Source organism: Coregonus lavaretus (genome assembly GCF_964263955.1).
Source record: "Coregonus lavaretus genome assembly, chromosome: 26".
Classification (NCBI taxonomy): Eukaryota; Metazoa; Chordata; class Actinopteri; order Salmoniformes; family Salmonidae; genus Coregonus; species Coregonus lavaretus.
Window position 1 is genome coordinate 35,864,765 of NC_140013.1, and position 24,238 is coordinate 35,889,002.

Below are 24,238 nucleotides of genomic sequence, written 5' to 3' on the forward strand. Positions count from 1 at the left end.
CTCTCTCTCCCTCCTCTCTCTCTCTCCCTCCTTCTCTCTCTCTCTCTCTCTCTCTCTCTCTCTCTCTCTCTCTCTCTCTCTCTCTCTCCCTCCTCTCTCTCTCTCCCTCCTTCTCTCTCTCTCTCTCTCTCCCTCCCTCCTTCTCTCTCTCTCTCTCTCTCTCTCGCCCTCCTTGTCTCGCTCTCCCATATTGTATAATTGTTATGCCTGGTAGGGCTATCTGTGAAAGAAAGACAGACTCACTGAAATTCAAGATGCAATGAATGGCCTATATAATAACAAGTCAGTCATTTCAGTTTTTGAGAGGTGTACAGTATTTTTTTTTTGTATAAAATAATTATTTGATCCCCTTTTTAAAAATCAAGAAATCTGAACTGGACCAATGGATAACTTTTGATCAAATCCATCATCTGTTTTGACACTGCAAGGCTTCGATCTCCCCCCTGAAAGTGCCTTTGTAGCATTTGTTTTTGCCACACTGAGCTGTATAATCATTCTCATCTGTAACCTGGTCTTGATTCTCACCATCATACTCAATAGGAATATCCACCATCCCATGAACCTTCTGCTGCTAAAACTACCCATCAATGACCTTATAGGCTCCACAGCACTCTATACACAGGTCATCAAAGAGCTTTTACTTGACACAAGGACCATTCAATACGCTGTTTGTGTCACACAAGCTTTATTTATTAATATCTATGGGACGGGAGCTGTGTTCATCCTGACTGCTATGGCATATGACAGATATAGGGTGGTTTGTAGAGGGACGTCCGTGGTGCTCATCTGTCCTCAGGACGGCATGGAAGCCATCCCCAACCCCTTCATCCAGCAGCAGGATGGATAGTCGGCCAGCCTCGTTCTCTAGGATGACCTCACAGTAGTCCAATTCCTGGTGTGTATGTCAATTGTATTTCCTTGATTCCTCGCATCCTCTACTTGCCTCCTTCTCAAAATGCATTGGAGGAGAAGATCAGAGGAGAGGAACCTAAGATCTACTCCAATGTGCTTTGAGAAGGAGGGAGGATGTGAGGATTCAATTAAATATTATTGCGGTTAGTATGAAAAAATATATATATAAAAAAATTTAAAAAATGTATGCACTCACTAACTGTAAGGCGCTCTGGATAAGAGCGTCTGCTAAATGACTAAAATGTAAATGTAAAATATATTGCCATATGTTGCCCTTTGAGGTACAACACAATTATGACCAATGCTCACATCATGAAAATCATCACACTGATATGGGTGTGTGACTTGATTTTGATGGGGGTGCTCTTTTTCCTGCTGCTTCGGTTACCACGCTGTAGATCTCTGATGGCACTCTCCTGCTGTGACAACCCCTCCATGTTGAAACTGGTCTGTGCTAACACAGCCATCAATAACATCTATGGACTCTTTATTCCTACCCTCATACAGGTCATAGTTGTTTGGACCATTCTCTACACTTACCTTCATATACTTGTCACATGTTTCAGAAAGAAAGGATCAGCTGACACTAAAAGCAAAGTTCTGCAGACTTGTGCTACACATTTAATAGTTTTCACCTCTTCACGTGTTTATGGCTTCTCGTAGTTATTTCATACAGACTGAGCTAATTTCCCTCGCAATTACGTAGAGTCATAGGGGTTTCCACATTCATTTTTTCCCCAATTTTAAATCCAATCAGATATGATCTTAAAACAAAGACTATCAGAGAAACGACAGAACAAATAATGCAACAAAAATTGTGGTTAAACTCAAATATACTCATTGATTAAAAAATTTTTTTTTTTTGAATTTTTTTTTCAAAAAGGTATATTCTTTGTAAATTATATCATAGGTAGGACTCGTGGAGTTATGACGCACATGCAGTTAACAAAAACATATGGAAATGTCTGCTCTACCCAAAATTACAACCAAATAATTGAAGCATTATCGCAAAAATGGAAGAGGAAAGTGGAAGTGGGAAAAAGTAAGGAACTTGTCTGTTGGCCCTGTATTAAAGAACATAATTGGTTAAAGAAAATTGTGATAAATAAAAAAGTACGCCAGTTTCATTTAAGGACCAAAGGATTGACAGCCGTCCCATATAGATTGCAAAATATTTGGGAAGAGATTTTTGACGTACCAATTCCATGGCATAGTGTTTATGAACTGATACGCAAAACGACGCCTGATTCAAAACTTAGAATTTTTCAATTTAAATTATTATACAAAATTCTTGCTACAAATAGAATGTTATTTATATGGGGAATACAATCTTCCAAGCTCTGCAGATTTTCCTGCGAAGAGACAGAATCATTAGATCATTTGTTTTGGTACTGTCCATTTGTAGCTTGTTTTTGGACACAGGTCCAGGAATAGCTAAAGGATTACAATATTTACCTGGAGCTAACCCTGCAGATAGCACTACTGGGTGATCTGAAAAGTCATAGTCAATCGATCAATAATATAATAATACTTTTAGCAAAAATGTTTATTTTCAATTTACAATCTGTAGAAACAATGATAATAGAAGGGTTCAGAACTTTTGTAAAACATCACAGTGCAGTTGAAAAATATATGGCAAATAGAAATCCAATATGGATGGTGTTAAGAGATTGATGGGTGGTGTTGAATGGAGCTGGAGGATGGGACTGATAACAACTAACAACAACTAATAACAACAAGATAACTAATGCAAAGCATACCGTGTCCAAAAAAAGTATATAGAATATAGGTTGAGAGCTTTTGTGAAAGGTGAAAGAGCACAGTTAGAAAGATATGGCATATATAATTAAAACGGATGGACATCATGAAAAGGATCTGAGAGGTTGAGGGTAGAGGAAGCTCAGGAGTAAAAACAAAACAAAAATATAATTATTGTAAAATTGACTGTGTCCATAAAATATATATAGTATGTATAAGCTGTAAGTAGAGGCCTAAGCATTGTTGTTCACTAGTTTACTCCAATTAGGGAAGGGGTGGTGGGGTTGGAAAGTAATAAAGGGAAATATATTTTGTATATGTGTATGTATATGTATTTATGTGTATGTATGTGTATGTGTATGTATGTATATATATATATATATATATATATATATTATATATATATATATATATATATATATATATATATATATATATATATATATATGCGAGAGAAAAAACATATGGGGGATTGGAAGTGATGCAGACAATTACATTGATAGAAGTTACAATCTATCTGCAATATTAAAGCTGATCTACCACTTAAAAAAAAAGTTAAATAAAGTCCACCTGTGTGCAATCTAAGTGTCGCATTATCTGTCACATGATCTCAGTATATACAGTGGGGAGAACAAGTATTTGATTCACTGCCGATGTTGCAGGTTTTCCTACTTACAAAGCATGTAGAGGTCTGTAGTTTTTATCATAGGTACACTTCAACTGTGAGAGACAGAATCTAAAACAAAAATCCTGAAAATCACATTGTATGATTTTTAAGTAATTCATTTGCATTTTATTGCATGACATAAGTATTTGATCACCTACCAACCAGTAAGAATTCCGGCTCTCACAGACCTGTTAGTTTTTCTTTAAGAAGCCCTCCTGTTCTCCACTCATTACCTGTATTAACTGCACCTGTTTGATCTCGTTACCTGTATAAAAGACACCTGTCCACACACTCAATCAAATAGACTCCAACCTCTCCACAATGGCCAAGACCAGAGAGCTGTGTAAGGACATCAGGGATAGAATTGTAGACCTGCACAAGGCTGGGATGGGCTACAGGACAATAGGCAAGCAGCTTGGTGAGAAGGCAACAACTGTTGGCGCAATTATTAGAAAATGGAAGAAGTTCAAGATGACGGTCAATCACCCTCGGTCTTGGGCTCCATGAAAGATCTCACCTCGTGGGGCATCAATGATCATGAGGAAGGTGAGGGATCAGCCCAGAACTACACGGCAGGACCTGGTCAATGACCTGAAGAGAGCTGGGACCACAGTCTCAAAGAAAACCATTAGTAACACACTAAGCCGTCATGGATTAAAATCCTGCAGCGCACGCAAGGTCCCCCTGCTCAAGCCAGCGCATGTCCAGGCCCGTCTGAAGTTTGCCAATGACCATCTGGATGATCCAGAGGAGGAATGGGAGAAGGTCATGTGGTCTGATGAGACAAAAATAAAGCTTTTTGGTCTAAACTCCACTCGCCGTGTTTGGAGGAAGAAGAGGGATGAGTACAACCCCAAGAACACCATCCCAACCGTGAAGCATGGAGGTGGAAACATCATTCTTTGGGGATGATTTTCTGCAAAGGGGACAGGACGACTGCACCGTATTGAGGGGAGGATGGAAGGGGCCATGTATCGCGAGATCTTGGCCAACAACCTCCTTTCCTCAGTAAGAGCATTGAAGATGGGTCGTGGCTTGGTCTTCCAGCATGACAACGACCCGAAACACACAGCCAGGGCAACTAAGGAGTGGCTCCGTAAGAAGCATCTCAAGGTCCTGGAGTGGCCCAGCCCGAACCCAATACAAAATCTTTGGAGGGAGCTGAAAGTCCGTATTGCCCAGCGACAGCCCCGAAAACATGAAGGATCTGCAGTGTGTGCAAACTTGGTCAAGACCTACAGGAAACGTATGATCTCTGTAATTACAAACAAAGGTTTCTGTACCAAATATTAAGTTATGCTTTTCTGATGTATCAAATACTTATGTCATGCAATAAAATGCAAATTAATTACTTAAAAATCATACAATGTGATTTTCTGGATGTTTGTTTTAGATTCCGTCTCTCACAGTTGAAGTGTACCTATGATAAAAATTACAGACCTCTACATGCTTTGTAAGTAGGAAAACCTGCAAAATCGGCAGTGTATCAAATACTTGTTCTCCACACTGTATACACCTGCTCTGAAAGGCCCCAGAGTCTGCAACACAACTATGCAAGGGGCACCACCAAGCAAGCGACACCATGAAGACCAAGGAGCTCTCCAAACAGGTCAGGGACAAAGTTATAAAAAAATATCAGAAACTTTGAACATCCCACGGAGCACCATTAAATCCATTATTAAAAAAAATTGAAAGAATATGGCATCACAACAAACCTGCCAAGAGAGGGCCGCCCACCAAAACACATGGACCAGGCAAGGAGGGCATTAATCAGACAGGCAACAAAGAGACCAAAGATAACCCTGAAGGAGCCGCAAAGCTCCACATCGGAGATTGGAGTATCTGTCAATAGGACCACTTTAAGCTGTACACTGCACAGAGCTGACTTTAATGAAGAGTGGCCAGAAAAAAGTAATTGCTTAAAGAAAAAAAGTAAGCAAACACATTTGGTGTTCGCCAAAAGGCATGTGGGAGACTCCCCAAACATATGGAAGAAGGTTCTCTGGTCAGATGATATTGTGGTTAAACTCAAATATACTAATTGATAAAAAATCATGATTATTTTTTTATTTATTCAAAAAGGTATATTCTTCGTAAATGAAATCATAGGTAGGACTGGTGGAGTTATGTTGCACATGCAGCTAACAAGAACATACGGAAATGTCTGCTCTACCCAAAATTACAACCAAATAATTGCAGCATTACCGCAAAAATGGAAGAGGAAAGTGGAAGGGGGAAAAAGTAAGGAACGTGTCTGTCGGCCCTGTATTAAAGAACATAATTGGTTAAAGAAAATTGTGATAAATATAAAAGTATGCTAGTTTCATTTAAGGACCAAAGGATTGACAGCCGTCCCATATAGATTGCTAAATATTTGGGAAGAGATTTTTGACGTACCGGTTCCATGGCATAGTGTTTATGAACTGATACGCAAAACGACGCCTGATTCAAAACCTATAATTTTTCTATTTAAATTATTATACAAAATTCTTGCTACAAATTTAATGTTCTTTATATGGGGGATACAATCCTCCAAGCTCTGCAGATTTGGCTGTGAAGAGACAGAATCATTAGATCATTTGTTTTGGTACTGTCCATTTGTAGCTTGTTTTTGGACACAGGTCCAGGAATGGCTAAATGATTATAATGTTTACCTGGAGCTAACCCTGCAGATAGCACTACTGGGTGATCTGAAAAGTCATAGTCAATCGATCAATAATATAATAATACTTTTAGCGAAAATGTTTATTTTCAATTTACAATCTGCAGAAACAATGATAATAGAAGTGTTCAGAACTTTTGTAAAACATCACAGTGCGGTTGAAATATATATGTCAAATATGGATGGTGTTAAGAGATAGATGGGTGGTGTTGAATGGAGTTGAAGGATGGGACTAATAACAACTAACAACAACTAATAACAACAAGATAACTAATGTAAAGCATAATGTGTCCATAATAAGTATATAGAATATAGGTTGAGAGCTTTTGTGAAAGGTGAAAGAGCACAGTTAGAACGATATGGCAAATAGAATTAAAACGAATGGACATCATGAAAATGATCGGAGAGGTTGAGGGTAGAGGAAGCTCAGGAGTAAAAACAAACAAAATATAATTATTGTAAAATTGACTGTGTCCATAAAATATATATAGTATGTATAAGCTGGATGTAGAGGCCTAAGCATTGTTGTTCACTAGTTTATTCCAATTAGGGAAGGGGTGGTGGGGTTTGCTACAAAATAAACATATGGGGAAGTGATGCAGACAATTACATTGATGGAAGTTACAATCTATCTGCAATATTAAAGCTGATCTACCCCCTAAAAAAATAAATAAAAATTATAATAATTTAAAAAAAGAGCGTTGGGCCAGTAACCGAAAGTTCACTGGTTTGAATCCCTGAGCTGACTAGGTGAAAAATCTATCTGTGCCCTTGAACAAGGCACTTAACCCTAATTGCTCATGTAAGTTGCTCTGGATAAGACCGTCTGCTAAATGACTAAAATGTAAAAGTGTAATTGTTATATATCTCATATGTAGGCCTATGCAGTATGTCTGGTGTATTTGGCCGTCTCTTCACATTAAAGATATGATATCACATTCCAGTCAGTGTGTTTGTTGTGTAATGACCTAGTGATTCAGTCGGACACATTCCCTTTTCTCTTCATCTTGCAAACCCATGTTTAGTTTGTGGATACCACAAAACAAGACATACTTCAAATGTATAGAACGAGACATAGACATATCTATTTTGGTCTCAAAATTGTGTTCATTCAAAAGTCTGTGATGCTGATAAGAACAATGTGAATGAACTCAGAAAAAAAAGGAACACATTTGTTCACAGCACCCTCTAGTGATTTTGTTCTGCACAAAATACAGCCTGGAATCCACACTGAATATCACTCCGTTCCACTGTTTCACTGATTCAGTCTGGAAATTCTCCAGTAGAGGCACTTGATCAGTGTCCACTCAGAAACTATGGGCGGGTTTAGCACACATGGAAAAATGTGGCTTCTGAAGATTTGGTCTGCTGATTGGTTGAAGATCAAGTTGCATAGCACCTTTCATCAGAGCACAGATTCAATGCAATACCAGACAGGTTGAATCAATGAAATGAAACAATACTGAAAAGGATGCAAATGCAAATGCAAAGTGAGAATGTGTCAGGAAAAGAGTGGTGGAAAGTTTGGTTTACAAATTGAGATAATTATTCACATAATTTATTTTATGAGAAAAGTGGTATTCCAGCTGACAGTTTTCATATGTAAAACCATAGTAAAAATACTGTATATGGAGGAAATTGTATTTGCTAATTAAACATAAAGGATAAATATTTGTTTTTGTGGTAATTCAGGTAACTTGAAACACAATCACATAAATTGACATCAATTAATTATATATATATATATATACTGTTTATTTACCCTTTACTTAGACAGATGGAAAGGAGACAGGCAGTAGGGCAACACAGGGATTGAACTCTGGTCTCCGGTGGGGAGTAGTATAGGACTGGCCATAAGAGTCACTGCTAGACCACAGGCTCTGGACGTTAAGTAAGGGATAATCAATGAGGGGCTATGCGTTCTATTGAAAATAATGAACGACGTGGAAGGTGTGTTCCACGACACGCCAGCGGAGTGAAACTAAGTTTCCACGTCGTTCATTCTTTTCCAAAGAAAGCAAAGCCCTTCGTTGATTATCCTTTACTTGACGTGCAGAAACCGTAGTCTAGCAGTGACTGTCACAGCCAGTCATACACTGCTCCCCACCGGAGACCAGGGATCAATCCCTGCGTCCACCCTTCCTACTGTTGTCCCACTTGCTTGTCTCCTGTGCCATTACAATGAACCTATACTATAGCTCCTCTTCTGGTCCCAATGCTTTCTAACATACATTGACATCCCAATGCTTTTTAACATACATTCCTCTTGAGTATTATATTCCTTGAAAATAGAAATTAAAACATATAACAAACAGAACAATGAGGAATTAACGTTACATTATAATGTTACAGTATTGACTTTTACTGCTCTAACTGAACCTTTTGCCATGGAGAAAAGCTGAAGTAATTTCACTCTAATCTCTTTAGTTTTGATACCATATATTACTGGGTTTAGACCTGAAGGAAATACAACAAATATCATTCCTGCAAATGTCTGAAGTAGGAGTGGACTGTTTGGTATTCGATACACAAGGACAATAATGATACCTGAGAACTCATAGATTAGAAAGACAAGCAGGTGTGTGGCACAGGTATGCAAGGCCTTTAGCTTGGCATCAGAGTCACTACTTTTAAAGCATGTGAATAGAATCAATGAGTAGGAGAACACCACAGAAAAACACCCTCCCCCATGGAGTACACCTGTGATGAATAAGCCATAGATGTTGTTCACTGTGGTGTCTGTTGCACAGGTCAGTCTTAACAGGGACACGTTGTCACAATAGATGTTCACGATAACTGTTTTACAAACAGGGAAACGCAACATGAGCCCGAACAGGATCCCCACCAGTAGAAAGTCAATCAGCCAAGCAGAGGCAATGAGACTTACAACAGTGCTCTTAGTCATGATCGAGTGGTACCTTAATGGATGACAGATAGCTATATAGCGATCAAACGACATAATAGACAATATGAGAAGTGTCGCTCCGCCATACATATGAATACAGAAAGCCTGAATCAAGCATGCTGGGTAAGTGATGTGCCTATCCTCAGACAATACATCTGACATGACCCTTGGAATCATTGCACTGATACCTATCAAGTCATTGATGGATAAATTAAAAAGGAACAGATACATAGGCCCGTGTAGATTTCTGTTGAAAGCTATAACCGCAAGCAAAGACAGATTACCGAATAGTGTAAATAAGTAGACGAGAGAGCCTATTAGGACAGTCAAATATTTCCCTTCAGAGGTCAAGTCTATTTTGCCCATTATGAAAACAGTGTCAAGTACATCTATGGTTCGGTTCCCCATCCTCCTGTAGCGTTGAACCTCACGGCAGCTTCACACCAGCTTTGAAGAGTGTAAAAAATGTCCAAAAACATCAACTTAAATGTACAGGAATTGTTATTCACTGATAGCCTTGTAGATGTACAGTGCAGAACATCAGTGTTAATAGTTATGGAAACGTGGTTGCATGCATATTTATAAGAAAGGTGATCCTGTGCTTTGTGGTTCTAAAACCTTACCTCAAACAATTATTGGTCTGTCATTAATAATGTATTAATGTATTTTGGAGGCAGTGATTGGACAATGTAAATCAGGGGTGTAAAATTAATTCCATGGAGGGCCGAGTGTCTGTGGGTTTTTGGTGATTCCTTTAAATTAAGACCTAGACGACTAGGTGAGGGGAGTTCCTTACTAATTAGTGACCTTAATTCATCAATCAAGTAAAAGGGTGGAGCGAAAACACGCAGGTACTCAGCCCTCCGTGGAATAAATTTGACACATGATGTAAATTATTAGATAATCTCTCCTAGGAGGCAAATGTCATGTCAGGAAGCCAACTACAGCTTAACTTGGATTTATCGTAAATTTACCAGACATATAAATCTGGCACATGAGATTGCATGTACAGATTTAGGAAATGATGAACTATTCTTAAAAAATAAGCAAATTTCATTGGGAGACACTTGGCTTTGTTTTCTAGTGCAATAAACTTCCCACAATCAGAAGTTATATAATACTCTAAGAAAATGTAGCTCTTCTAAGCTTCAACAAAAGCTTTAAAAAACGAACATTTCATTTCCACAATGTATTTGCCGTTAGCCTGGTTATGCACTCACTGCAGACCAGACCTGGGGTCAAATGCTATTTCAGGTATTTAAATTACTTTTCAAAACATTTCAAAACAAGTATTCAGATAACGTTTATTTGAAAAAACAAGTAGTTTAATATTGGAATGTATTTGGAAATACACTTGGAATGAATTTGAAAATATTCAATACACTGACTCAAATACACTCCTATGCATTTAACCTAGGTATTTGAAAATAGTATTTGAAATAAGTATTTGAAAATCCTGTCAAATACAATTTGGTAGACTATTTGGTTTTTACAAATAACCATTCAAATATTCAAATGAAAGTACTTGTTTTGGGCTGTGTATATATTTAATTAACAAATACTCAAATATATAAATAACAAATACTCAAATACACGTCCACTGCAGACATGCTCTCGCAGGGCCATGGTTGTTCAGGCCTTCATCAGAGCAAAGCCATGGAACTTGGTGACTGATGAACCAAATGTTCTGCAGATAAAGCACTCCCATAGTAAAAAAGAAAGAAAGACAGATTGTTACTATAGCCTATTTCATGGAAGGGTTTTATAGTGAACGTGAACTGTCTTTCACATGATTTATACACTCTTTTGGTAATATAAAAATATTAATAATACGTCACACACATGATTTATACACTCTTTTGGTAATATAAAAATATTAATAATACGTCACACACAAGGACAGAAGATGTCAACAAAGAACAATTTAACTTTAATTGAATGTTCTTGATGGGTGGTCCCCTCCACTTTGTCAGCTAATTTCTGTTCACTTACAGTATGTCAAATCAAATCAAAATCAAATCAAATCAAATTTTATTGGTCACATGCGCCGAATACAACAGGTGCAGACATTACAGTGAAATGCTTACTTACAGCCCTTAACCAACAGTGCATTTATTTTAAACAAAAAAAGTAAGTATAAAACAACAACAAAAAAAGTGTTGAGAAAAAAAGAGCAGAAGTAAAATAAAGTGACAGTAGGGAGGCTATATATACAGTAAAATAAAGTGACAGTAGGGAGGCTATATATACAGGGGGGTACCGTTGCAGAGTCAATGTGCGGGGGCACCGGCTAGTTGAGGTAGTTGAGGTAATATGTACATGTGGGTAGAGTTAAAGTGACTATGCATAAATACTTAACAGAGTAGCAGCAGCGTAAAAAGGATGGGGTGGGGGGGCAGTGCAAATAGTCCGGGTAGCCATGATTAGCTGTTCAGGAGTCTTATGGCTTGGGGGTAGAAGCTGTTGAGAAGTCTTTTGGACCTAGACTTGGCACTCCGGTACCGCTTGCCGTGCGGTAGCAGAGAGAACAGTCTATGACTAGGGTGGCTGGAGTCTTTGACAATTTTGAGGGCCTTCCTCTGACACCGCCTGGTATAGAGGTCCTGAATGGCAGGGAGCTTTGCCCCAGTGATGTACTGGGCCGTACGCACTACCCTCTGTAGTGCCTTGCGGTCAGAGGCCAAGCAGTTGCCATACCAGGCGGTGATGCAACCAGTCAGGATGCTCTCGATGGTGCAGCTGTAGAATTTTTTGAGGATCTGAGGACCCATGCCAAATCTTTTTAGTCTCCTGAGGGGGAATAGGCTTTGTCGTGCCCTCTTCACGACTGTCTTGGTGTGTTTGGACCATGATAGTTCGTTGGTGATGTGGACACCAAGGAACTTGAAGCTCTCAACCTGTTCCACTACAGCCCCGTCGATGAGAATGGGGGCGTGCTCAGTCCTCTTTTTTTTCCTGTAGTCCACAATCATCTCCTTTGTCTTGGTCACGTTGAGGGAGAGGTTGTTGTCCTGGCACCACACGGCCAGATCTCTGACCTCCTCCCTATAGGCTGTCTCATCGTTGTCGGTGATCAGGCCTACCACTGTTGTGTCGTCGGCAAACTTAATGATGGTGTTGGAGTCGTGCCTGGCCATGCAGTCATGGGTGAACAGAGAGTACAGGAGGGGACTGAGCACGCACCCCTGAGGGGCCCCCGTGTTGAGGATCAGTGTGGCAGATGTGTTGTTACCTACCCTTACCACCTGGGGGCGGCCCGTCAGGAAGTCCAGGATCCAGTTGCAGAGGGAGGTGTTTAGTCCCAGGATCCTTAGCTTAGTGATGAGCTTAGAGGGCACTATGGTGTTGAATGCTGAGCTGTAGTCAATGAATAGCATTCTCACGTAGGTGTTCCTCTTGTCCAGGTGGGAAAGGGCAGTGTGGAGTGCGATAGAGATTGCATCATCTGTGGATCTGTTGGGGCGGTATGCAAATTGGAGTGGGTCTAGGGTTTCTGGGATTATGCTGTTGATGTGAGCCATGACCAGTCTTTCAAAGCACTTCATGGCTACAGACGTCAGTGCTACGGGTCGGTAGTCATTTAGGCAGGTTATCTTAGAGTTCTTGGGCACAGGGACTATGGTGGTCTGCTTGAAACATGTTGGTATTACAGACTCAGTCAGGGACATGTTGAAAATGTCAGTGAAGACACTTGCCAGTTGGTCAGCACATGCTCGGAGTACACGTCCTGGTAATCCGTCTGGCCCTGCGGCCTTGTGAATGTTGACCTGCTTAAAAGTCTTACTTACATCGGCTACGGAGAGCGTGATCACATAGTCATCCGGAACAGCTGGTGCTCTCATGCATGCTTCAGTGTTGCTTGCCTCGAAGCGAGCATAGAAGTGGTTTAGCTCGTCTGGTAGGCTTGTGTCACTGGGCAGCTCGCGGCTGTGCTTCCCTTTGTAGTCTGTAATAGTTTTCAAGCCCTGCCACATCCGACGAGCGTCAGAGCCAGTGTAGTATGATTCAATCTTAGACCTGTGTTGACTCTTTGCCTGTTTGATGGTTCGTCGGAGGTCATAGCGGGATTTCTTATAAGCGTCTGGGTTAGAGTCCCGTTCCTTGAAAGCGGCAGCTCTACCCTTTAGCTCAGTGCGGATGTTTCCTGTAATCCATGGCTTCTGGTTGGGGTATGTACGTACGGTCACTGTGGGGACGACATCATCGATGCACTTATTGATGAAGCCAGTGACTGATGTGGTGTACTCCTCAATGCTGTCTGAAGAATCCCGGAACATGTTCCAGTCTGTGCTAGCAAAACAGTCCTGTAGCTTAGCATCTGCGTCATCTGTCATATTGTCATCTGTCATATTGTCATATGTCATATTTCACCAGAAGACAGAAGATGTCAACAAAGAACAATTGAACTTTAATTGAATGTTCTTGATGGGTGGTCCCCTCCACTTTTGTCAGCTAATTTCTGTTCACTTACAGTATGTCATATTTCACCAGTGATGAGGAAAGAGTTGTACAGTCTGTCATATCAGACTGCATTCATTAATCTTTTGTTGCTGCTGTAGCATTCCTTAGTAGCACTTTATATTAACGGCCTATGTATAATGCATTATGCATGAATTATTGACCTCAAAATCAAATGCCGACCGTATTATCTCCCAAGAGAATTTTCTTCGGTTATAGACACGGCCGTGTATATCCCCCCTCAAGCACCACGACGGCCCTCAAAGAACTTTACTGGACTTTATGCAAACTGGAAACCACATATCCCGAGGCTGCATTTATTGTAGCCGGGGATTTTAACAAAGCAAATTTGAGGACTAGGCTGCCGAAGTTCTATCAACATATTGACTGTTGTACTCGGGCAGCTAAAATCCTCGACCATTGCTATTCAATCTTCCAGGATGGTTATAAGGCCCTCCCCTGCCCTCCTTTCGGCAAATCTGACCACGACTCCATTTTGCTCCTCCCTTCCTATAGGCAGAAACTCAAACAGGAAGTACTGTACCCGTGCTAAGGACTATTCAACGCTGGTCTGACCAATCGGAATCCACGCTTCAAGATTGTTTTGATCACGCGGACTGGGATATGTTCTGGGTAGCTTGCAAAAATAATTTAGACGAATAGACTGAAACGGTGACTGAGTTTATCAGGAAGTGTATAGGTGATGTTGTGCTCACTATGACTATTAAAAGCTACCCTAACCAGAAACCGTGGATAGATGGCAGCATTCACATAAAACTGAAAGCGCGAACAACCGCATTTAACCATGGCAAGGTGACTGGGAATATGGCAGAATACAAACAGTGTAGCTACTCACTCCGTCAACGCAATTAAGATGGCAAAACATCAGTATAGAGACAAAATGGAGTCGCAATTCAACGGCTCAGACACGAGACGTATGTGGCAGGGTCTACAGATAATCACGGACTACAAAAGGAATACCAGCCACATCGCCGACACCGACGTCTCGCTTCCAGACAAGCTAAACACCTTCTTCACCCGCATTGAGGATAACACAGTGCCAACGACGAGGCCCACTATCAAGGACTGTGGCCTCCAGTGATGCCAACTTATCAATTTTGTTGCTAGATTTGGCAACTTTTCAGACTATCCTGACAACTATTTTTTCAAACAGCACCTAGCAACAAATTTAGCTACTTTTAAAAATGTATTTGAAACTTTTAGCAACTTTTGAAAATTGTCTCAAACGCTAAAATGCACGCATTTTCCCTCAAAATGACACAAAAAATGATTTTCTCTGTCACACACTAACTCACAACACACGTGCATGGCTGCAAAAGTGCATTGTGAGTGACGTCAGCAGCAGGCGCTCAGCTCCTGCACAGGCAGCAGCAGGCCAGCCAAGCAGCACAACAACCTGGAGAGAGCTGGAGAGAGATGTCTAGTGCACTCATTATTATTTGAGTTAAGATGCTTGTTCAATAAGATAGCATATGTACCTTGTTATTAGCATGTACCTAGAATTATTGATCCGTTAGGTAGCATGTTAATTAACTACCAATGCACTGCTTAAAAATATAATTGCTCAGAATGTGTAGGTTTACTAGTTACTAAGGAAAAAATTAAATGTAATTGTTCAATAATGTGTAATGTGTAATTGTTCAATAATTCAATGTGTTGTGTTTAAAAATATAAATATCTGATCATATAAAATGTGTTGTGTTTATATTACTTTTACAAATAAAAATATGTGATAATAAACAAACAAATCTAAACTAACAAATGTCAAATCATATTTGTCGCCGAGACGCCAGTCAATTTGAGCAACGTTATTGTGTATTCTACGTAATGACGCAGTTTTACATTATTACATAATGACGTCATCACGCAATGACATCACAACGTCATTTAGCAACTTTTAGCAACAAATCGACCTGCCTCTAGCAATTTCCCCTGAAAATGAGTTGGCAACACTGGTGGCCTCTCCTTCTCTGTGGCCGACGTGAGTAAGACATTTAAGCATGTTAACCCCCACAAGGCTGCCAGCCCAGACTGTAAGAGGTGATTTGAAGGAGTCAGGCGCAGGAGGGTAAATCACAGAATACAGAGTTTATTCCATAGTACAAAGTTACGCTGGATAGCGTCAAAAAGTCCAGTTCGCAAAACAGCCGCACTGGAACAAAACAGGCACACAGGCAAATATAACCCGGCAATACAAAGTACACGTAGCTCAACCAAGCTACTCTCTCCTCGCATTCAACAATCACCCACAAGGACAAGGGGGACAGAGGGAACACTTATACATGTACTAATGAGGGGAATATGAACCAGGTGTGTGTAATAGACAAGACAAAACAAATGGAATGATGAGATATGGAGCGGCAGTGGCTAGAAGGCCGGTGACGACGAACACCGAAGCCTGCCCGAACAAGGAGAGGAGGCAGCTTCGGAGGAAGTTGTGACACAGACGGCATCCCTAGCTGCGTCCTCAGAGCATGCACAGACCAGCTGGCTGGTGTGTTTACGGACATATTCAGTCTCTCCCTTTCCCAGTCTGCTGTCTCCACATGCTTCAAGATGGCCACCATTGTTCCTGTACCCAAGAAAGCAAAGGTAACTGAACTAAATGACTACCGCCCCGTAGCACTCACCTCTATCATGAAGTGCTTTGAGAGACTAGTCAAGGATCATATCACCTCTACCTTACCTGTCACCCTAGACCCACTTCAATTTGCTTACCGCCCCAATAGATCCACAGACGATGCAATCGCCATCACACTGCACACTGCCCTATCCCATCTGGACTAGAGGAATACCTACAGTGGGGAGAACAAGTATTTGATACACTGCCGATTTTGCAGGTTTTCCTACTTACAAAGCATGTAGAGGTCTGTAATTTTTATCATAGGTACACTTCAACTGTGAGAGACGGAATCTAAAACAAAAATCCAGAAAATCACATTGTATGATTTTTAAGTAATTAATTTGCATTTTATTGCAAGACATAAGTATTTGATCACCTACCAACCAGTAAGAATTCCGGCTCTCACAGACCTGTTAGTTTTTCTTTAAGAAGCCCTCCTGTTCTCCACTCATTACCTGTATTAACTGCACCTGTTTGAACTTGTTGTAGTTCAACGCCTGCTTTAGCCTGATAGCTCATCGATTTCAGCAAACAGACCCTTTCTTGAGGAGAGCTTTTGGAGTATCAGTTATGGTGTTCCCTCCCATTCTGAATCCCCTCATATATGGTCTAAAAACTAAAGAAATTCGCCAAAATGTTCTGGGTTTCTACAAACGAAAGGTATCTTCAGTTAAATGAGAAGAAATACTGTACATGAACATGTATAATACATGGCATTCGCTTCAGATAGTTTTTAAGGCCTTCCCAATAAAAGAAAGATATGCTCCTTTGTAAATCAGTCTGTCACGGTTTCGGCCGAGGCTGCTTCTCCTCCTTGTTCGGGCAGGCTTCGGCGGTCGTCGTCTCCGAAGTACTAGCTGCCACCGTTCTATGTTTCGATGTTCGTTTGGTTTGGTCTGTTTGTACACCTGTTCTTTGTTAGTGTTGATTATGTGCCCTATAAGTTCTCTTAGGTTTTGTCATGTGTTGTGTGTAATTGTTTCGTGTCAGCTTGGCGTCAGTTTGTTCTCTCTCGTTCTGTTTTGTTTGGAGAGAGTGTCCGCACTGTGTGCGCAGTTTGGGTTACGCTCTGTTTCCTGTGTGCGTAATTGTTTCGCTTGCCCTCCGGCTGGGATTTTGCCGTGAGTCTTTTTGCATTATTTGATCCTCACTAAAGACTGTTGAAGAGCCTCTGTTGTCCTGCGCTTGATTTCTGCACCACATCTACGCTCAGCCCTTGACATAGTCAATGAAAATTAGAGTTGTGTTCCGTCTTTTTGTGCAAGACAATTAGTAATTTCATTGATTTGTTATAGGTTAAAATGTATAATGGGTTAAGATGGGTTATGGGTTGGCTACAGCATGTTGACTACATTTTGTGTAACTTGTTTTGTTTTGTCAGTCTTCACCATTTTAATAACAATAACAATCTAAGACAGCACAGTAGATCCCCTTCCTCAAAATAGCTGTGTGTGTGTGTGTGTGTGTCTGTGTGTGTGTGTGTGCAGCTTGAGCCTGACTGACTTGACGTTCATGTAGAATAAAAACAGTAGATTTGATAGTTAAACAATATATAATGCGCTATCTGGAGGAGCTGAGTAACACAAGTAGAAGACAAATGTCAGTTGTTCGCTGTACCTCTCTCTCTCTCTCTCTCTCTCTCTCTCTCTCTCTCTCTCTCTCTCTCCTCACTCTCTCCCTCCTTCTCTCTCTCTCTCTCTCTCTCTCTCTCCCTCCTTCTCTCTCTCTCTCTCTCCCTCCCTCCTTCCTTCTCTTTCTCTCTCTCTCGCTCTCTCTCTCTCTCTCGCCCTCCTTGTCTCGCTCTCCCATATTGTATAATTGTTATGCCTGTTCTTTGTCCTCATGAGAAGGTAGGGCTATCTGTGAAAGAAAGACAGACTCACTGAAATTCAAGATGCAATGAATGGCCTATATAATGGCACCACAGTATAACAAGTCAGTCATTTCAGTTTTTGAGAGGTGTACAGTAGGTTTTTTCTAGTATAAATCATTATTGGATCCCCTTTTTAAAAATCAAGAAATCTGAACTGGACCAATGGATAACTTTTGATCAAATCCATCATCTGTTTTGACACTGGTCTTGATTCTCACCATCGTACTCAATAGGAATCTCCACCAGCCCATGAACCTTCTGCTGCTAAAACTACCCATCAATGACCTTATAGGCTCCACAGCACTCTATACACAGGTCATCAAAGAGCTTTTACTTGACACAAGGACCATTCAATACGCTGTTTGTGTCACACAAGCTTTATTTATTAATATCTATGGGACGGGAGCTGTGTTCATCCTGACTGCTATGGCATATGACAGATATAGGGTGGTTTGTAGAGGGACGTCCGTGGTGCTCATCTGTCCTCAGGACGGCATGGAAGCCATCCCCAACCCCTTCATCCAGCAGCAGGACGGATAGTCGGCCAGCCTCGTTCTCTAGGATGACCTCACAGTAGTCCAATTCCTGGTGTGTATGTCAATTGTATTTCCTTGATTCCTCGCATCCTCTACTTGCCTCCTTCTCAAAATGCATTAGAGGAGAAGATCAGAGGAGAGGAACCTAAGATCTACTCCAATGTGCTTTGAGAAGGAGGGAGGATGTGAGGATTCAATTAAATATTATTGCGGTTAGTATGAAAAAATATATATATAAAAATGTTAAAAAATTTATGCACTCACTAACTGTAAGTCGCTCTGGATAAGAGCGTCTGCTAAATGACTAAAATGTAAATGTAAAATATATTGCCATATGTTGCCCTTTGAGGTACAACACAATTATGACCAATGCTCACATCATGAAAATCATCACACTGATATGGGTGTGTGACTTGATTTTGATGGGGGTGCTCTTTTTCCTGCTGCTTCGGTTACCACGCTGTAGATCTCTGATGGCACTCTCCTGCTGTGACAACCCCTCCATGTTGAAACTGGTCTGTGCTAACACAGCCATCAATAACATCTATGGACTCTTTATTCTTACCCTCATACAGGTCATAGTTGTTTGGACCATTCTCTACACTTACCTTCATATACTTGTCACATGTTTCAGAAAGAAAGGATCAGCTGACACTAAAAGCAAAGTTCTGCAGACTTGTGATACACATTTAATAGTTTTCACCTCTTCACGTGTTTATGGCTTCTCGTCGTTATTTCATACAGACTGAGCTAATTTCCCTCGCAATTACGGAGACTCATAGGGTTTTCCACATTCATTTTCCCCCCAATTTTAAATCCAATCAGATATGGTCTTAAAACAAAGAATATCGGAGAAACGACAGAACAAATAATGCAACAAATATTGTGGTTAAACTCAAATATACTAATTGATAAAAAAACAGTTTTTGGAAAAATGTTTCAAAAAGGTATTTTCTTTGTAAATTATATCATAGGTAGGACTCGTGGAGTTATGTCGCACATGCAGTTAACAAAAACATATGGTAATGTCTGCTCTACCCAAAATTACAACCAAATAATTGAATAATTATCGCAAAAATGGAAGAGGAAAGTGGAAGTGGGAAAAAGTAAGGAACTTGTCTGTCGGCCCTGCATTAAAGAACATAATTGGTTAAAGAAAATTGTGATAAATAAAAAAAGTATGCCAGTTTCATTTAAGGACCAAAGGATTGACAGCCGTCCCATATAGATTGCAAAATATTTGGGAAGAGATTTTTGACGTACCAATTCCATGGCATAGTGTTTATGAACTGATAAGCAAAACGATGCCTGATTCAAAACTTATAATTTTCAATTTAAATTATTATACAAAATATTTGCTACAAATAGAATGTTATTTACAGTGGGGAAAAAAAGTATTTAGTCAGACACCAATTGTGCAAGTTCTCCCACTTAAAAAGATGAGAGAGGCCTGTAATTTTCATCATAGGTACACATCAACTATGACAGACAAATTGAGAAAAAAAATCAAGAAAATCACATTGTAGGATTTTTTATGAATTTATTTGCAAATTATGGTGGAAAATAAGTATTTGGTCACCTACAAACAAGCAAGATTTCTGGCTCTCACAGACCTGTAACTTCTTCTTTAAGAGGCTCCTCTGTCCTCCACTCGTTACCTGTATTAATGGCACCTGTTTGAACTTGTTATCAGTATAAAAGACACCTGTCCACAACCTCAAACAGTCACACTCCAAACTCCACTATGGCCAACACCAAAGAGCTGTCAAAGGACACCAGAAACAAAAGTGTAGACCTGCACCAGGCTGGGAAGACTGAATCTGCAATAGGTAAGCAGCTTGGTTTGAAGAAATTAACTGTGGGAGCAATTATTAGGAATGGAAGACATACAAGACCACTGATAATCTCCCTCGATCTGGGGTTCCACGCAAGATCTCACCCAGTGGGGTCAAAATGATCACAAGAACGGTGAGCAAAAATCCCAGAACCACACAGGGGGACCTAGTGAATGACCTGCAGAGAGCTGGGACCAAAGTAACAAAGCCTACCATCAGTAACACACTACGCCGCCAGGGACTCAAATCCTGCAGTGCGAGACGTGTCCCCCTGCTTAAGCCAGTACATGTCCAGGCCCGTCTGAAGTTTGCTAGAGTGCATTTGGATGATCCAGAAGAGGATTGGGAGAATGTCATATGGTCAGATGAAACCAAAATATAACTTTTTGGTAAAAACTCAACTCGCCGTGTGTGGAGGACAAAGAATGCTGAGTTGCATCCAAAGAACACCGTACCTACTGTGAAGCATGGGGGTGGAAACATCATGCTTTGGGGCTGTTTTTCTGCAAAGGGACCATGACGACTGATCCGTGTAAAGGAAATAATGAATGGGGCCATGTATCGTGAGATTTTGAGTGAAAACCTCCTTCCATCAGCAAAGGCATTGAAGATGAAACGTGGCTGGGTCTTTCAGCATGACAATGATCTCAAACACACCGCCCGGGCAATGAAGGAGTGGCTTCATAAGAAGCATTTAAAGGTCCTGGAGTGGCCTAGCCAGTCTCTAGATCTCAACCCCATAGAAAATCTTTGGAGGGAGTTGAAAGTCTGTGTTGCCCAGCGACAGCCCCAAAACATCACTGCTCTAGAGGAGATCTGCATGGAGGAATGGGCCAAAATACCAGCAACAGTGTGTGAAAACCTTGTGAAGACTTACAGAAATTGTTTGACCTGTGTCATTGCCAACAAAGGGTATATAACAAAGTATTGAGAAACTTTTGTTATTGACCAAATACTTATTTTCCACCATAATTTGCAAATAAATTCATTAAAAATCCTACAATGTGATTTTCTGATTTTCTCATTTTGTCTGTCATAGTTGACGTGTACCTATGATGAAAATGACAGGCCTCTCTCATCTTTTTAAGTGGGAGAACTTGCACAATTGGTGGCTGACTAAATACTTTTTTTCCCCACTGTATATTGGGAATACAATCTTCCAAGCTCTGCAGATTTTGCTGCGACGAGACAGAATCATTAGATCATTTGTTTTGGTACTGTCCATTTGTAGCTTGTTTTTGGACACAGGTCCAGGAATGGCTAAAGGATTGCAATATTTACCTGGAGCTAACCCTGCAGATAGCACTACTGGGTGATCTGAAAAGTCATAGTCAATCGATCAATAATATAATAATACTTTTAGCAAAAATGTTTCTTTTCAATGTACAGTCTGTAGAAACAATGATAATAGAAGGGTTCAGAACTTTTGTAAAACATCACAGTTTGGTTGAATAATTATATGGCAAATAGAAATCCAATATGGATGGTGTTAAGAGATAGATGGGTGGTGTTGAATGGAGTTGAAGGATGGGACTAATAACAACTAACAACAACTAATAACAACAAGATAACTAATGTAAAGCATAATGTGTCCATAATAAGTATATAGAATATAGGTTGAGAGCTTTTGTGAAAGGTGAAAGAGCACAGTTAGAAAGATATGGCAAATAGAATTAAAACGGATTGACATCATGAAAATGATCGGAGAGGTTGAGGGTAGAGGAAGCTCAGGAGTAAAAACAAAACAAAAATATAATTATTGTAAAATTGACTGTGTCCATAAAATATATATAGTATGTATAAGCTGGAAGTAGAGGCCTAAGCATTGTCGTTCACTAGTTTACTCCAATTAGGGAAGGGGTGGTGGGGTTGGAAAGTAATAAAGGGAAATATATTTTGTATATGTGTATGTATATGTATTTATGTGTATGTATGTGTATGTGTATGTGTATGTATATATATATATATATATATATATATATATATATATATATATTTGCGAGAGAAAAAAACATATGGGGGATTAGAAGTGATGCAGACAATTACATTGATAGAAGTTACAATCTATCTGAAATATTAAAGCTGATCTACCACTTAAAAAAAAAGTTAAATAAAGTCCACCTGTGTGCAATCTAAGTGTCGCATTATCTGTCACATGATCTCAGTATATACAGTGGGGAGAACAAGTATGTGATACACTGCCGATGTTGCAGGTTTTCCTACTTACAAAGCATGTAGAGGTCTGTAATTTTTATCATAGGTACATTTCAACTGTGAGAGACGGAATCTAAAACAAAAATTCAGAAAATCACATTGTATGATTTTTAAGTGATTAATTTGCATTTTATTGCATGACATAATTATTTGATCACCTACCAACCAGTAAGAATTCCGGCTCACACAGACCTGTTAGTTTTTCTTTAAGAAGCCCTCCTGTTCTCCACTCATTACCTATATTAACTGCCCCTGTTTGATCTCGTTACCTGTATAAAAGACACCTGTCCAAACACTCAATCAAACAGACTCCAACCTCTCCACAATGGCCAAGACCAGAGAGCTGTGTAAGGACATCAGGGATAAAATTGTAGACCTGCACAAGGCTGGGATGGGCTACAGGACAATAGGCAAGCAGCTTGGTGAGAAGGCAACAACTGTTGGCGCAATTTTTAGAAAATGGAAGAAGTTCAAGATGACGGTCAATCACCCTCGGTCTGGGGCTCCATGCAATATCTCACCTTGTGGGGCATCAATGATCATGAGGAAGGTGAGGGATCAGCCCAGAACTACACGGCAGGACCTGGTCAATGACCTGAAGAGAGCTGGGACCACAGTCTCAAAGAAAACCATTAGTAACACACTAAGCCGTCATGGATTAAAATCCTGCAGCGCACGCAAGGTCCCCCTGCTCAAGCCAGCGCATGTCCAGGCCCGTCTGAAGTTTGCCAATGACCATCTGGATGATCCAGAGGAGGAATGGGAGAAGGCATCAATGATCATGAGGAAGGTGAGGGATCAGCCCAGAACTACACGGCAGGACCTGGTCAATGACCTGAAGAGAGCTGGGACCACAGTCTCAAAGAAAACCATTAGTAACACACTAAGCCGTCATGGATTAAAATCCTGCAGCGCACGCAAGGTCCCCCTGCTCAAGCCAGCGCATGTCCAGGCCCGTCTGAAGTTTGCCAATGACCATCTGGATGATCCAGAGGAGGAATGGGAGAAGGTCATGTGGTCTGATGAGACAAAAATAAAGCTTTTTGGTCTAAACTCCACTCGCCGTGTTTGGAGGAAGAAGAGGGATGAGTACAACCCCAAGAACACCATCCCAACCGTGAAGCATGGAGGTGGAAACATCATTCTTTGGGGATGATTTTCTGCAAAGGGGACAGGACGACTGCACCGTATTGAGGGGAGGATGGAAGGGGCCATGTATCGCGAGATCTTGGCCAACAACCTCCTTTCCTCAGTAAGAGCATTGAAGATGGGTCGTGGCTTGGTCTTCCAGCATGACAACGACCCGAAACACACAGCCAGGGCAACTAAGGAGTGGCTCCGTAAGAAGCATCTCAAGGTCCTGGAGTGGCCCAGCCCGAACCCAATACAAAATCTTTGGAGGGAGCTGAAAGTCCGTATTGCCCAGCGACAGCCCCGAAAACATGAAGGATCTGCAGTGTGTGCAAACTTGGTCAAGACCTACAGGAAACGTATGATCTCTGTAATTACAAACAAAGGTTTCTGTACCAAATATTAAGTTATGCTTTTCTGATGTATCAAATACTTATGTCATGCAATAAAATGCAAATTAATTACTTAAAAATCATACAATGTGATTTTCTGGATGTTTGTTTTAGATTCCGTCTCTCACAGTTGAAGTGTACCTATGATAAAAATTACAGACCTCTACATGCTTTGTAAGTAGGAAAACCTGCAAAATCGGCAGTGTATCAAATAATTGTTCTCCACACTGTATACACCTGCTCTGAAAGGC

At 40.5% G+C, this 24,238-nt stretch overlaps 1 protein-coding gene and 1 pseudogene across 2 annotated transcripts; one reads left to right on the forward strand and one right to left on the reverse strand.

Moving 5' to 3' along the window:
- Window positions 1-556: 556 nt before the first annotated feature.
- Window positions 557-19,393, forward strand: LOC311102008 (olfactory receptor 52B6-like; annotated as a pseudogene). The gene is made up of 3 exons: window positions 557-754; window positions 18,745-19,303; window positions 19,390-19,393. The product of its transcript is annotated as an olfactory receptor 52B6-like (transcript).
- On the reverse strand, window positions 8,338-9,270 carry LOC311101463 (olfactory receptor 52D1-like; the record flags this gene model as incomplete). Its single annotated transcript, XM_084142621.1, has 1 exon — window positions 8,338-9,270. One exon carries the CDS (start codon window positions 9,268-9,270, stop codon window positions 8,338-8,340), a length of 933 nt encoding a protein of 310 aa, XP_083998747.1.
- Window positions 19,394-24,238: the final 4,845 nt, after the last annotated feature.